The following is a 13,893-nucleotide window of genomic DNA, read 5'->3' on the forward strand; positions in this document are numbered from 1 at the left end:
TATTTGTATTATGAATAGATGCCATGTGATGTAGAAAATTACCTATTTGCATTATGAATAGATGCCATGTGATGTAGAAAATTACCTATTTGCATTATGAATAGATGCCATGTGATGTAGAAAATTACCTATTTGTATTATGAATAGATGCCATGTGATGTAGAAAATTACCTATTTGTATTATGAATAGATGCCATGTGATGTAGAAAATTACCTGTTTGTATTATGAATAGATGCCATGTGATGTAGAAAATTACCTATTTGTATTATGAATAGATGCCATGTGATGTAGAAAATTACCTACTCATATCATGATTGAATGCAATTTAATGAAGGAAGTCACCTACTTGTATCATGACTACATGCCCGAAATGTATAATATCACCTATCTGTATGACTCGATGCCATGTGATGTAAAAAAATCCCCTACTTGTATCATGATTAGATGGAATGTGATGTAAAAAATTCCCTACTTGTATCATGATTAGATGGAATGTGATGTAAAAAATCACCTACTTGTATCATGATTAGATGGAATGTGATGCAAAAAAATCCCTACTTGTATCATCATTAGATGGAATGTGATGTAAAAAAATCCCTACTTGTATCATGATTAGATGGAATGTGATGTAAAAAATCATCTACTTGTATCATGACTAAATAACACAATGTAGTAAATCTCCTTCTTGCATAATGATTAGATGGAATGTGATGTAGAAGATCATCTACTTGTATTATGACTACATAACTGTGTAGTAAATCATCTACTTGTATCATGATTAGATGAAATGTGATGTAGAAAATCATCTACTTGTATCATGATTAGATGAAATGTGATGTAGAAAATCATCTACTTGTATCATGATTAGATGAAATGTGATGTAGAAAATCATCTACTTGTATCATGATTAGATGAAATGTGATGTAGAAAATCATCTACTTGTATAATGATTAGATGAAATGTGATGTAGAAAATCATCTACTTGTATTATGACACATAGCAGTGTAGAAAATCAACTACTTGTATAATGATTAGATGGGATGTGATGTAGAAGATCACCTACTTGTATTATGACTACATAAAACATTGTAGTAAATCACCTACTTGTATCATGACTACATAAAACATTGTAGTAAATCACCTACTTGTATCATGACTAGATGCCATGAAATGTATAATATCACCTATCTGTATGACTCGATGCCATGTGATGTAAAAAAATCCCCTACTTGTATCATGATTAGATGGAATGTGATGTAGAAAATCACCTACTTGTATCATGACTACATAACACAATGTAGTAAATCCCCTACTGTATCATGACTACATAACACAATGTAGTAAATCACCTACAAATTAGGTATTTTTAGTTCCACTTAATGATTTTGACCTGAAAGTTACTGAGTTACATATAGGATAGAATTCGCGATGTTGTGAGATATGAAGTGAAAAAGATGAAGCCAAGTTACTGATTTGGCCTTGTCTTATACTCAGCATTGACTTATATATGGATGGAGGATGGACAATTTGCCAAATTTGCTCATTTGACTTATTCTCCGCATCAACTTATAGGCCGGCAAATACAGTACTTGTATCATGATTAGCTGCCATGTGATGTAGAAAGTCACCTACTTGTATCATGACTAGATGCAGTGTAATGTAGGAAGTCACCAACTTGTATCATGACTACATAACATAATGTAGGAAGTCACCAACTTGTATCATGACCATATGCCATGTAATGTATAATATCTACTTTCTGTTTCAGCAGATGCCATGTGAGGCAGAAAATCACCTACTTGTATCATGTCTAGATGACACAATATAGCAAATGACCTACTTGTATCATGAATAAATCCCATGTAATATATAATATCACCTGTCTGTATCGCTAGATACCATGTGATGTAGAAAATCACCTACTTGTATCATGACTAGATGCAATGTGACATAGACAATTATCTACTGTGTTATGAACAGATACCACAGAATGTAGGAAATCAACTACTTGTATCATGTCTAGATGCAATGTGACATAGACAATTATCTACTGTGTTATGAACAGATACCACAGAATGTAGGAAATCAACTACATCTGTCATGTCTAGATGCAATGTAATTTAGACGAAAAAATACCTACATCATGACTAGAAGCAATGTAATGTAGAAGAAAAAAAAAATACTTGCATCATGACTAGAACCCATGCAAGGTAGAAATTTGGCTACCTGTATCATACCTAGATGCTATGCAATGTAGAAAATCACCTATTTGTATCATGACTAGACACCAAATAATAGAGAGATTTTGATTTCTGATGTTGTGAGGAGAAAACTGCACTTTAGTTGGCAAACAATTTATGAATTTCACATCATGTGTAAATACTCTAAAAGTTTTTAATTTTATACATTTGGTATTTCAATACTTTACAATTCTTGTCATGCTGTGTCATTGGGCATGGCACTTTATTTGAATTGCATTGGTACACCAAATTATCTAAACAACCAAACCAAAAACCAGTTATCTCCCATTGTCTGCAGAATACAAGAATGCATTGCCAATAGTTACCAAATCCTGAAATACTGTATTAAAACCTAAATGTAATAGACATGAAATGGGTATGCCTCGATTTGTCCTGAGACAAGACAGTAAAAATAAGTTAGCTCAAAATGAAAAAAATCCAACCGAAAAGAGTTTAAAGTCTTGAATATATGATGGTTAATTGGTTGACATTGTTTATGAGTGTTCCAATGTAAGGGATTCCATGCTGTCCTTTGATTTCTGAACTGAGCTAATATTTTTGTATCAAATTGGAATATTTCCTAGCTACCACATTATGTGATATAATGGTTTTAATTTCAAAGAAATTTGAAATGAGGTCTGTTCCTTTCAAGCATACATGATATGCAGGGAAGGCAAACTGAAAAACCTTACCCGGGTCCAAAGTATGTTTTACAAGAACAGCCGTTATAACAATGCAGAAGTGAGCCATTTTTTATATTGCCCATAACAAGGTCATTTTATTACATGCGCACATCTGAGCAAAGTCAATATTTTTTTAAAAGTATAATTACTGGTATCACTGAAAAATTTAATTTGCTATTGGGAAATGTGAGCTTGCCTCTAACATAATATCCCAGCATGGGTAAAACAATAAGACAAAATAAAATATGGAATATTTTAATGAAATTCCTTTTTTGCCTGAACTAAATCAACAATAACGACTGTCTGCAATGACTTATTTATATTCACAAATGAAGGATTTGTAAACACTTATTTTATCGATTAACTTAACAAATATGATTTAGTCATCTTAAAATCAGCAACATACATTAAATAATTTGTCAAGCCAACTTTTGAGGTTGAGAACACTTTTATCATTTTAATTGGTTAACAAGCGGTGAGTATATATGTCTCCTGTACTTATAATGTAAACAATTGAGTATAAACACCATCTGTAAGTTCTACAGTTTCAGTGCAATGGTCATGCTTTGAACAAAATGCTCCAAGGGTTAATTGTTTGAGACACATGACTTACACACATGTATCAGAGAAATCTCACAAGTTATATATTAATAGTTAATATCTACGAACCTTAAAATCTGCAACATCCACTAAAACAATATTGGACAAACTGATTGCTTAGACACACCAAGCTCACACACTGCAGAAAGCTAGGTTAGGACCAAAGTTGGTAAATCTTGGATATATACAAATATAATGATCAAAATGTAACCGACAAGTTAAAATAAAGATATTTATTCTCTATTTGCCAGATCTTGCTTTAATTAGTAAATGTTGACACCATCATGTCTGCATGAGAAAATGCAAGACTAGATATGACACCATTAGACAGACATCTGATAGATAAATAAATTTTGGTCAGTTATATAAAAGAAGAATGCAGTAGATATAAGCATTAAATAAATATTATATGTGTATTATGTGGCCAGAATGCAGGGTATAAAACTTGTAAAGCCTTATAAATGGAACATGTTTCCTTTCTCCCTCCATAAATATATTTTTTGGATTTGCCCATAGTAACTTGAACATGCCCAACCCAATCTGAGCTTGTCCCAGGAGGCGGGCAAGTGGATTTGTAACTTCTCTGTGTTTAATCTTGTTGATTCATGATTTCTATTTAGGTACCAGTCATTTTGAGCAATTTTGTGTTCAGGGAAGAATGGATCTTGGTATTAAGCCCACTCATGCCCCACAAAAAATCAACACAAACATGGTGAAGCCTTTAAAAGGAAAGACAAATATTTCTCCCTTATCTGCCTACATTGGAAGTAAGTAGGAAACACATATCTGTCCTAAACAAGGAAGTAACAAAAAGGAATAGAAAAAATGAGTCAATACCTGCAGACTAACAACTGGATTGAGACCCATGAGTTTGGTTAGCTCTGCCACTTTCTGCATCTGCCATCCACAGAAATTGCTGACTCCAAAGTATCGGATCTTCCCACAGCGAATCAGATCATCAAATGTCCGTAGTGTCTCCTCTAATGGCACGCCATTGTCCCATATGTGAGCCTGCAATTAATGTCAAATTCAAGTATAGTGGTTATCTACAAGAAAGCCCATTATTATAGCAAGTCCCTTCATTTATTCCAGATGTAGACACAAAAATCCCATTCAAATGCACAGTATACAATTCACTTATATAATCACTAACATATAGAGGATATCTATGTTTTTGAGTAGATATAAGGAAATATTTCTCAAGCAAAGTGGGAAACACACTGTACTGCCATGGGTAGTTAAATCACAAGTAACTATATAAAATATTTCCACTTTATGAGTGAATTATTTCCTAATATGTAATAAATTTTTTTTTTGTTTATTATATTTCTTTTAAAGGCAAAACTGTCAATTTGCAAGTACTTTTCTCCATTCTGTGAAAATGTGATTAAAGGCAAACTACTACAATGATAACCAAAATTTTACAATAGTCGTAAGACACAATTACAGTTGAGATGAGAGTTTATATTGTTACTTAAATAATTGTATTACTAAATGTAATCAAGAGTTTGTCCTAAAAATGTGTCAGTTTGCTGTAAAGTATAAAAGGCATACAATGCTGTATGGATGACACAGAATAACAAATAGTAAGAGTTTATATAAGTTCAGTCACTAATAATTTCATGTGGAAAACTGATTTTAAAACAATAATACTTGAAGTCTATTTTTGTTTTAAGTTCATTTAAGATCTGTTTATCCTGATTGGGGGGGGGGAGAGAGAAAGAGAGAGAGATAAGAGAGAGAGAGAAATGAAAAAGGCATAAATATGGAAAAACAAATTCAAATATCATACAAAAAGGCATATATTTATCAGAATGGAAAATTATTGTAGTTGCAAACATTATATCACCAATGTGACAATAAAAATAGCATTTTTCTCCCACTGACTTAAGTTCTACATCTCATTTTAAAATATATAATAAACTTATTATAATATTAATATTAATATTATACAATATTATATATTATTATAATATCATAATATTAATATTCACTTAATATTAATTTTCAGTTCATAAAAATTAAATAAAATTAATTACAGTATTTCTCCCATGAAAATCCAAATGGGTTGGCATAATTAAATTTGGCAAAATGTAAGAGGTAGGTTAATTATGAAGTATGCATTTAGTAAATACAATACTTGTCAAAGATCCATTTAGTAAATACCATATTTGCTATATATGGTGGGACACCATATTTGTTGGGACACCATAAATTAATTTTTTTAAATAATCTTTTTGTGCACTGAATGTTCTTGTTTTTTCAAGTCATAAGTTGTGGGACACCTTATAAAACTTTCAAAAATTGCGTGTTGGAAAATGCACTACAACTGAACAGATATTTTAAAAAATATAAAACTTTACTTGAAATAAAGCTTTTTAATCCACTGCAGCATCATCTCAACACACTCCTTCTCGTGCACACATACAATCAATTCTTTCAGTGGATGAATATTTGTCCATGCCATGAAAAATTGTCATTGGGGACAACACATCTTCTGAAGCGGAAACTGCAGTGACTAAAGTCAGATTGTTTTAATCGCACCAGTTATGCTAATTCTCACACTTTACCATCCCCTTATCGTCAGTCTGCCCAGCAGTGAGATCAAAGTACACTAGAATTCTGTCCATGTTAATGATCATATTGTCAGCAGAATCATCTTCTTCTTTTCTGACTTCACGAGTTCATCAAATGATTTTATTTTCTCCTAATCTTCTGGGCAGTGCTGGGTCATCAATGTCCATACATGTTCCATTGTCTCAATTTATTTTTAAAATTCATGCTAATACTGGTCAAAAGGAACCAAAGTTAGCTTCCATATCTCAGCTCAATTTGTATATTCAAAAAAATCAGCATGCTTAAAATAATCCAAGTCGGATTCCAAGGTCAGCTTTCTTTGTAATAAAGTAAGCATTGTATTGATACAATTTTTTAAAAATCAGCTTAAAAGCATCCAAAGTCAGTTTCTGAGGTCAGCTTGCTTTGTAATAAAAATAACCTTTGTCTCTGATGTCCTGTCAGTAATTTCAAACAATGAGTTTACTGCTCGCTGCCTGTTGCTGCCGGTTGTATTTATTCACCATCTAGACTTTCATTTGCTTGTCATCAGTAGTTATAATTAAAACAAATGGGCATTGATATCTGCCGATAGTGTACACAGCAATAACTTGCTTTAATAGTACTTTTTGTAACCCATGCTAGAGAAAAGATTGTCTCTTGCACTCAAGTAAATGTATTTTCAATAATGATTTTTATTTGCGAGATACTATCAATTAGCTGACCTGGATATAATTCATTCTTGGTTATTTACACCATGTCATGCATAAATGGCAGATGTCTTCAAGCAATCAGTCGATTATTTCCCTCTCACTTGTGATTTTGTTGGATCCAGTTTTCAGCTGGATAACATATTCAAACCTTTGAGTACAATTAAACACAGTTTATTTCTCAATGTTCACGTCAGTGAACACTGTGTCATATGTTATCAGACATAAGCGATGCATGCTACAGTATGGATGCCTAAGCTACATATATGGAGTTCATAGATATATGATGAAAAACAAGAGGAATAAATGATAAGAATACAAGGTTAGTTTTTAAAATTTTAGTATCAAGTAAGCATTTTCTTTATATATTTTATTGCAACGTGCAGTGGGGGGACACAAATTCAAAACAAATTTATTTTGTTTATTAAGTCTTGGGACATATGATCAAGGTGAAAAAGGTTTCACCATAAGTTCTGGGCCAGGAACAAAATAATGATTTTATTGTGTCACAATAAATACGGTAAATATGGTACAATACTTGACAAAGATACATTTAGTAAATACAATACTTGCCAAAGATTCATATTGTATATACAGTACTTGTCAAAGATATATTTAGTAAATACAATACTTGACATGGATGCATTTAGTAAATACAATACTTGCCAAAGATTCATTTTGTAAATACAATACTTGCCAAAGATATATTTAGTAAATACAATACTTGACAAAGATACATTTAGTAAATACAATACTTGACATAGATGCATTCAGTAAATACAATACTTGCCACAGATACATTTAGTTTAAATACAATACTTGCCACAGATATGTTTAGTAAATACAATACTTGACAAAGATATGTTTAATAAATACAATACTTGACAAAGATTTGTTAAGTAAATACAATACTTGAAAAAAGATATCTTTAGTAAATACAATACTTGACTAAAATATGTTTAGTAGATACAATACTTGACTAAAATATGTTTAGTAGATACAATACTTGACTAAAATATGTATAGTAGATACAATACTTGACTAAAATATGTTTAGTAGATACAATACTTGACTAAAATATGCTTAGTAGATACAATACTTGACTAAAATATGTTTATTACATACAATACTTGCCTAACTTTTATGTGACAGGGTGTGCTTATCATCATACAAACATTGTAAACATCCTATGTTTCTGTACAGCATACCAAAGTTACTTGTAACACACCAGAGCATAGTAACATCACCTATTATCCAGTACAATGTTTGGTTCCCATGAACCATTGTCATTTGATGGATCACAGTAAAAAGTAGTCTCTTTTATCTATGTATAGTGTATAACTTGTATTCAAAGGCTTGACTAATCATAGGTATCACAATCTACACTGCTTCAAGGTTGTGTTCACTTTATACCAATTTTATGACCTTCATACAAGAGGTTCTAATAACTGACCCCAAATATTTCTGATGTTAACTCAAACTCTAAAAGCATGTTAGGCAAAATAAAACCATGTCAAAAACATCATGGAGCTATGACAAATTATTTGTAGATGTTCAGCAAAGGAATGTTCCCTTGTGAGTTCATACTTGTAAAAAGAACCTAGCGAACGCTTTAAGCAAGAATAAGTCATCTCCTTTGGGTAACACACAATGAATGCTATAATGGTGTTTGATGTACTGTTGACATGGTGTTTGGTGTACTGATGACATCATAGTGTTTGATGTACTGTTAACATAATGGTGTTTGATGTTCTGTTGGCATGGTGTTTGATGTACTATTTGACATCATGGTGTTTGATGTACTATTAACATGGTGCTTGATGTATTGTTAACATGGTGTTTGATGTACTGTTAACATGGTGTAAGATGTACTATTAACATGGTGTATGATGTACAGTTGACATCATGGTCTTTGATGCACTGCTATCATGGTCTTGACACTTTTAGCATGGCCTTTGATGTACTGTTAACGTGGTCTTTGATGTACTGTTAACATGGTCTTTGATGTACTGTTAACATGATCTTTGATATACTGCTAACATGGTATTTGATGTAGGGCTAACAGGACAAAATCAATGTGTAGTAATTTCCTTCAAATTATTTCATGCCTCATTTCTTTGGAAGGCAGATAATAATAAAAATTTACCTGGAGAAGGTCAATATAATTTGTACGAAGACGACTTAGGCTGGCTTCACAACTCTCAATCATATGACGTCTGCTCAGTCCAACAGCATTTACATTACTCTTGTCCATTGGAAACCGCACTTTGGATGCCACTACAATTTTATCTCTCTTTTGTCTTGAATATGGGAAGACAAATTTGTAAACAAGCTTTAATTATTAATGTTACATTCTGTACAAAAAATATGCAAGTCATCGTTATTCCAATGCATGTCTAAATTATCCAACATCCTATCTTTTCACATTTGCGAAACCTTTAGCAGACCAAAAACCTTTGAAACGCCCCTATTTTTGATGGGTGGAGTACCAACGGTTTTGATTTTCTTGGGTTTCACTGTACATGTACGTCATCGGAAAGGTTGCATAATGCAATACATCTACTTGTCAATACATGATATGGGCACATCGTTTCACCCGCATCATTTCTTTTTCCTGCTGTTTTTGTTGGCTTTAATGTCATCTTTACGCATAAAGGCTACTTCATGTTGAAGAAATGGAAACTAAATGCTTTTCCCAGAGCACAATTAGGCAGTCGACCCAGGCAGGTATTGAATCTGTGATGCTTGAATTACTAGTTCAATGCTCTAGCAACTGAGCTACCAAAAGTCCTCTGCTACAATCATATCACACAGTCTTAAGTCACAGTATTTCAAACAGTGCTGGAATAGCTCCAAGACATTACTAAAGAATGCACACACACTAACACCCACACATCTCCAGATGGTTGGGATCACACAATCTCCAGTTTTTAAATTCTGAGTATAATAATACATATATTCTAAATAATAGATCACAAGTCAAATTTGAGGTGACACTAGATGCAAGTTCTTCGATCAACAATCCCAAGTGATGTCAAGCAGTACACCCAATTCAATACAAATGTGAATGTACAGGACTGTATATACTAGCATGTATGTTTTTTAACTTAAGAAAACATCCTAAATGTAGAATAAAGGGATTTCCCTTGATTTCATAAACTGAGAATCAAGGTCTCTGCCTCCAAAACTGTCCTAAGGAAAATCCTGGGAGTCCCCAATCACACAGTGCAACAATTTATTCCAAGCAATCCTTCATGCCCTAGCATGTGCATAATCAGGAATCATCTTGTGTAAGGTAAATTCCAAACACTGTAAGGTATTACATGTACTTCAATTTATGATAGAGTTTATCTTTCTGCACTTCTCACACCAGGAACAAATATTACTTATATTGCAACATTGTTCTTTTTCTTCCTAAGGCAATTTGAAGGTTATTTCTCAGATTGGAACACGTTTCATCAGCACAAACTAGACAGCGTAAGAAATCATCTTGTGAGACTCAAAGTCAATATCATTTTCTCTTCAGGAGTAGTGATGCAAAGATTTTCAAAATGGCTGCAGTGATGGCCATGTTGATGTCAGATCAGTACAATTTTCATTTATAACTAAACGAGATACTGCAAGAAGTCTTTTAGGAAACCCCGTGTTGATATGACCTTCCATTCATAAAAAGTAATGATAATAACTATTTCAAGATGGCCAATCTGGGTGTCTAAGCAGCACCTTTTTTTATTTATGACCAACTTCCTCATCTGACAAACATCTGTGTAAAGTTTCATGGCAATCCTATAAGTAGTTTAGGTAGATTAGCAATAAAAAAGACTTAATACTGACAGACAGATGCTAAAAAGAAAACAGACCATGCCATAAACTCTCTTGGTCTATAGTCAACAGAAATAAAAATTATGTTGTGACAATTCTGCATAAAGATGTCACAGAACATTAACATTTGCATGGGGGCCCTGAGTGGCCAAGTGGTCAAAAGTGATCACCATTACGGATCACTGCCATCTCACATCTGTCTGCGTTGGTTCAAGTCTCAGATTCAGCAAACGTGGGTATGTGAGAAAGCTTGCCAGGAGCTTCACCTGGGTCGGTGGTTCTTTCCAGGGTTTTCCCGGGTTCTTCCTGCACCTTTTATACTGTATAGCCTATCTTGTGCTGAAAAGTGGCATTAAACCATACAACAACAACAACAAAAACATTTGCATGAAACATGTAATGCTTTTGAGCTAATGTTGATGACAGGATAATTGTTAGCTTACAAAGAAAATGTTTCTTCTTGTTATTAAAATGCTTTTGCAGGGAAATTGAAAGCTGAATGCAAATTCATTAGACTTAAAGCAGTTAAGTTTGCCAAAAAAGGTCTGATGACCTGACTGATAAATTAACAATTTCACAGTACTAGACTAAATACTAAAGGACTCGTACTCACTTTTCAAGCCATGATCCAATAATGCTCTCTGATTTTCCATAAGAATACTTATTGGCTGTATCTATAAAATTTCCCCCAAGCTCTCTGTACCTGTCCAAGATTCTATGAGCCTGGTCTTCATCAGACCTAGTGGGGCACTGGTATACCTGGTGAAAAATTAAGTGTATACCTATTATCACACACACCTGTGACAAATTTTACAATGCCAATAAAGACAGTTTTGTAGCAATCTCTAATTTTAATTTGTAAATAATCTCTAATTCTAATTTTATAACAATGTCTAATTAACATTCAAAACCATTAAAGAATTCATCCCATCTTGAGGCATCAGATGAAATGTAAGCTCTCAACTCTATAGGTGAAGAAGGTTATCTTGCTGCAGAGGCTGATGGATTTTTGATAATGTGTATATGATTTAGATTTTTTATGTAGCTTCAACAATTTCATTCATATCACAAATATGTCATAGGTGTTGCAGTTTACAGAGATGTATACCATTGGGGCATCAGACATGTAGCATCATGTCCCACCCATTTGCAGTATCCTGACACCAGACCAACATTAGTCCCAACACTAACCTCTTAATTCTGAGTGCCAAGCAAGGCAGCTGCCAGTACCGTTTTCATAAGTCTTTGGTATGATTCAGCCAGGGTTTGAACATGCAACCTCCCATATCAGAGGCAGATGCTCTAATCACTTAAGCCACTAGAGTGGTCTCTTGATAAGAAAATACAGACTATCACTTCAATTAAAAATGCACAAAGGAAAGTCAGACATTGCAGGTTCCATGTTTGGAAACAGTTTGGGCTAGGTACTTGCGCTGCATGCACTAACATGCCAAGTCTATGTTCCAGTAAAACAGGTGATGATGTCATCAGTTTGTGGTCATGGGCAACAAGTTGCCTTTTCTGCTTTTTTACACACCCAGAGGCAATAGTCAGTGGTATTAATTACTGTGTATATTGAGAAAATCCTTTTCTTTCATCAGTCAGGCATTATATTCAGCAGGGAACATAAAATTTATGTTAGTCCCTGCATACAGATAGCATACACTAATTGTTGTACAGCTTGGTGTTCATATTGTGAATGATATGTAACATGCTTTTTTTCTTTTGCTAATGATCTGACAAGCAAATCAACATAAGTATTGTATTTCGAACAAAGGTTTGAAAAATTACTGACAGTATACCCGAAAATATTAAAGCAAGCATATAAATGCAAGGTTCATTGTGGCTTTCAATGTAATAATCCTGCACTGTATGCAGCAAGATGGTGCTCAACTCTTGGTTAAGTGGGAATCCCCAATACTGGGACAAAACAGAAAACTCTATTCCATTTCAGAAAATCAGCCACCTATGAAAATCTTAAACCAATACTATAAATGGCATAAATTGGATTCAGATGGGAAACTGCATTGTTCTCTGTGTCAATTATTTGTCTCTTTTAGAGTTTACATTTCTTCACTGAAAGAGTAAACTTTAAAATTTTAGATCAAGAATTGTTTAAATATTCTCCATAAGAGTTCACAAACTCAGTCAATGGTATTAGTTTGTATATTCTTTGTGTTTTTTGAAAGGCCTTTTTAGTAAGGTAATTCTGAATCTTTAATTATGTTTGGTTATTTATCCATTCATATTATCCAACCAATGATTATCAGATTTTGCATTGATCCCCACCCCGTTTTAAAGCAATACAAAGAAGTAAATTCTCCCAAAATATTTAGTCCTGCATGGACTCTGCATCATTCATGTTTGCTACATTCATGTAAAATGTATGCATTATGATCATTGTTATATTCACTGTACACGTTAATTTTGGGTAACAATGGTATTTAAAGTGTAATCAGATTGTACAGACTTAAAATATTATTGGTAAATCTCGATGAGCTTGGTCTAAATGTTTTTTCTCGTGTATTGCCACGTCAATGTGCATTTAGTGGAAAAATAAAAAATATTGCACATTTATCTAAATGTGACATGTACAAAATGATGTATAAATGTCCACACAATTTATACAATATTCTTTATATGTCCCTTGTGTGACCCTAAAATATAAAGTCCTTGCAAACACAGTGTTCCGCAAGGTTGCACACACAGGTAAGACTGTACTTCTCTCTTTCTTACTAGGACATGTTTCTTGATGGACAAAATTAGCCTCAATACCAAAGATAATTCATGAGTGAACTGTATCATACCGCCACATCGTCATCTGATCCACCGAACGTCATTGTTCCAAGGCAAATGTTAGAAACCTTCAGCCCTGACCTTCCCAGAAATCTGTTTTCCACTTTTTCACTGGTTGCCATGTCGAAATTTAAGCGAAATATTGGATAGGACCTAACCACCGGTCAGATTTTACCAGTTAAGCAAACACGTGTTGAAGATAGTGCGACCGTCTCCGAAAAGGTTTGTACGTACGTGGATATTTAGGACAAGGTAGACGATATTTATGCATGTACATGACTGTTCTTTATCTTAGTCATAAATGTAAGTTCTAAGTACTGAAAATATGCACTACGGTGGAGATTACCGGTGGATCGGTGTTAAGGCCAACTGTTCATCTGAAGTCATGTCCCATATGATTCGATATAAATTCAGAAGCAATGACATTGTGGCGGAGGTGATTACTACTCACTCAACAGCAGACGATATATATATATATATATATA

At 33.5% G+C, this 13,893-nt stretch overlaps 2 protein-coding genes across 7 annotated transcripts in view; one reads left to right on the forward strand and one right to left on the reverse strand.

The window, feature by feature from the left end:
- The window catches only part of LOC149798502 (uncharacterized), a 29,712-nt gene extending 16,162 nt beyond the window's left edge, over nucleotides 1-13,550 (reverse strand). For all 3 annotated transcript variants that reach the window (XR_016420974.1, XR_016420975.1, XM_089957314.1), the window contains exons 1-4: nucleotides 13,420-13,550; nucleotides 11,226-11,371; nucleotides 8,937-9,090; nucleotides 4,362-4,535 (exon numbers count right to left, since the gene is read on the reverse strand). Coding sequence is in view for 1 of the 3 variants with exons in the window: in XM_089957314.1 (XP_089813440.1) it covers nucleotides 4,362-4,535; nucleotides 8,937-9,090; nucleotides 11,226-11,371; nucleotides 13,420-13,530 (585 nt within the window). In the remaining 2 variants the exon portion in view is untranslated. The remainder of the gene's footprint in view (nucleotides 1-4,361; nucleotides 4,536-8,936; nucleotides 9,091-11,225; nucleotides 11,372-13,419) is intronic.
- Nucleotides 1-13,893, forward strand: part of LOC149798501 (neutral cholesterol ester hydrolase 1-like) — a 53,441-nt gene that overhangs the window by 21,060 nt on the left and 18,488 nt on the right. For 2 of the 4 annotated variants that reach the window (XM_089957306.1, XM_089957305.1), the window contains exon 1: nucleotides 13,491-13,630. The exons of 1 other annotated variant lie outside the window; for it this stretch is intronic. The gene's annotated coding sequence lies outside the window, so the exon portion shown is untranslated. Of the gene's footprint in view, nucleotides 1-13,490; nucleotides 13,631-13,893 lie in introns of those variants that run through there. One more of the 4 variants, XM_089957312.1, reaches the window with a different exon arrangement.

This window comes from Sinohyriopsis cumingii, chromosome 5 (genome assembly GCF_028554795.1).
Source record: "Sinohyriopsis cumingii isolate HCF-2022 chromosome 5, ASM2855479v2, whole genome shotgun sequence".
Taxonomy (NCBI): Eukaryota; Metazoa; Mollusca; class Bivalvia; order Unionida; family Unionidae; genus Sinohyriopsis; species Sinohyriopsis cumingii.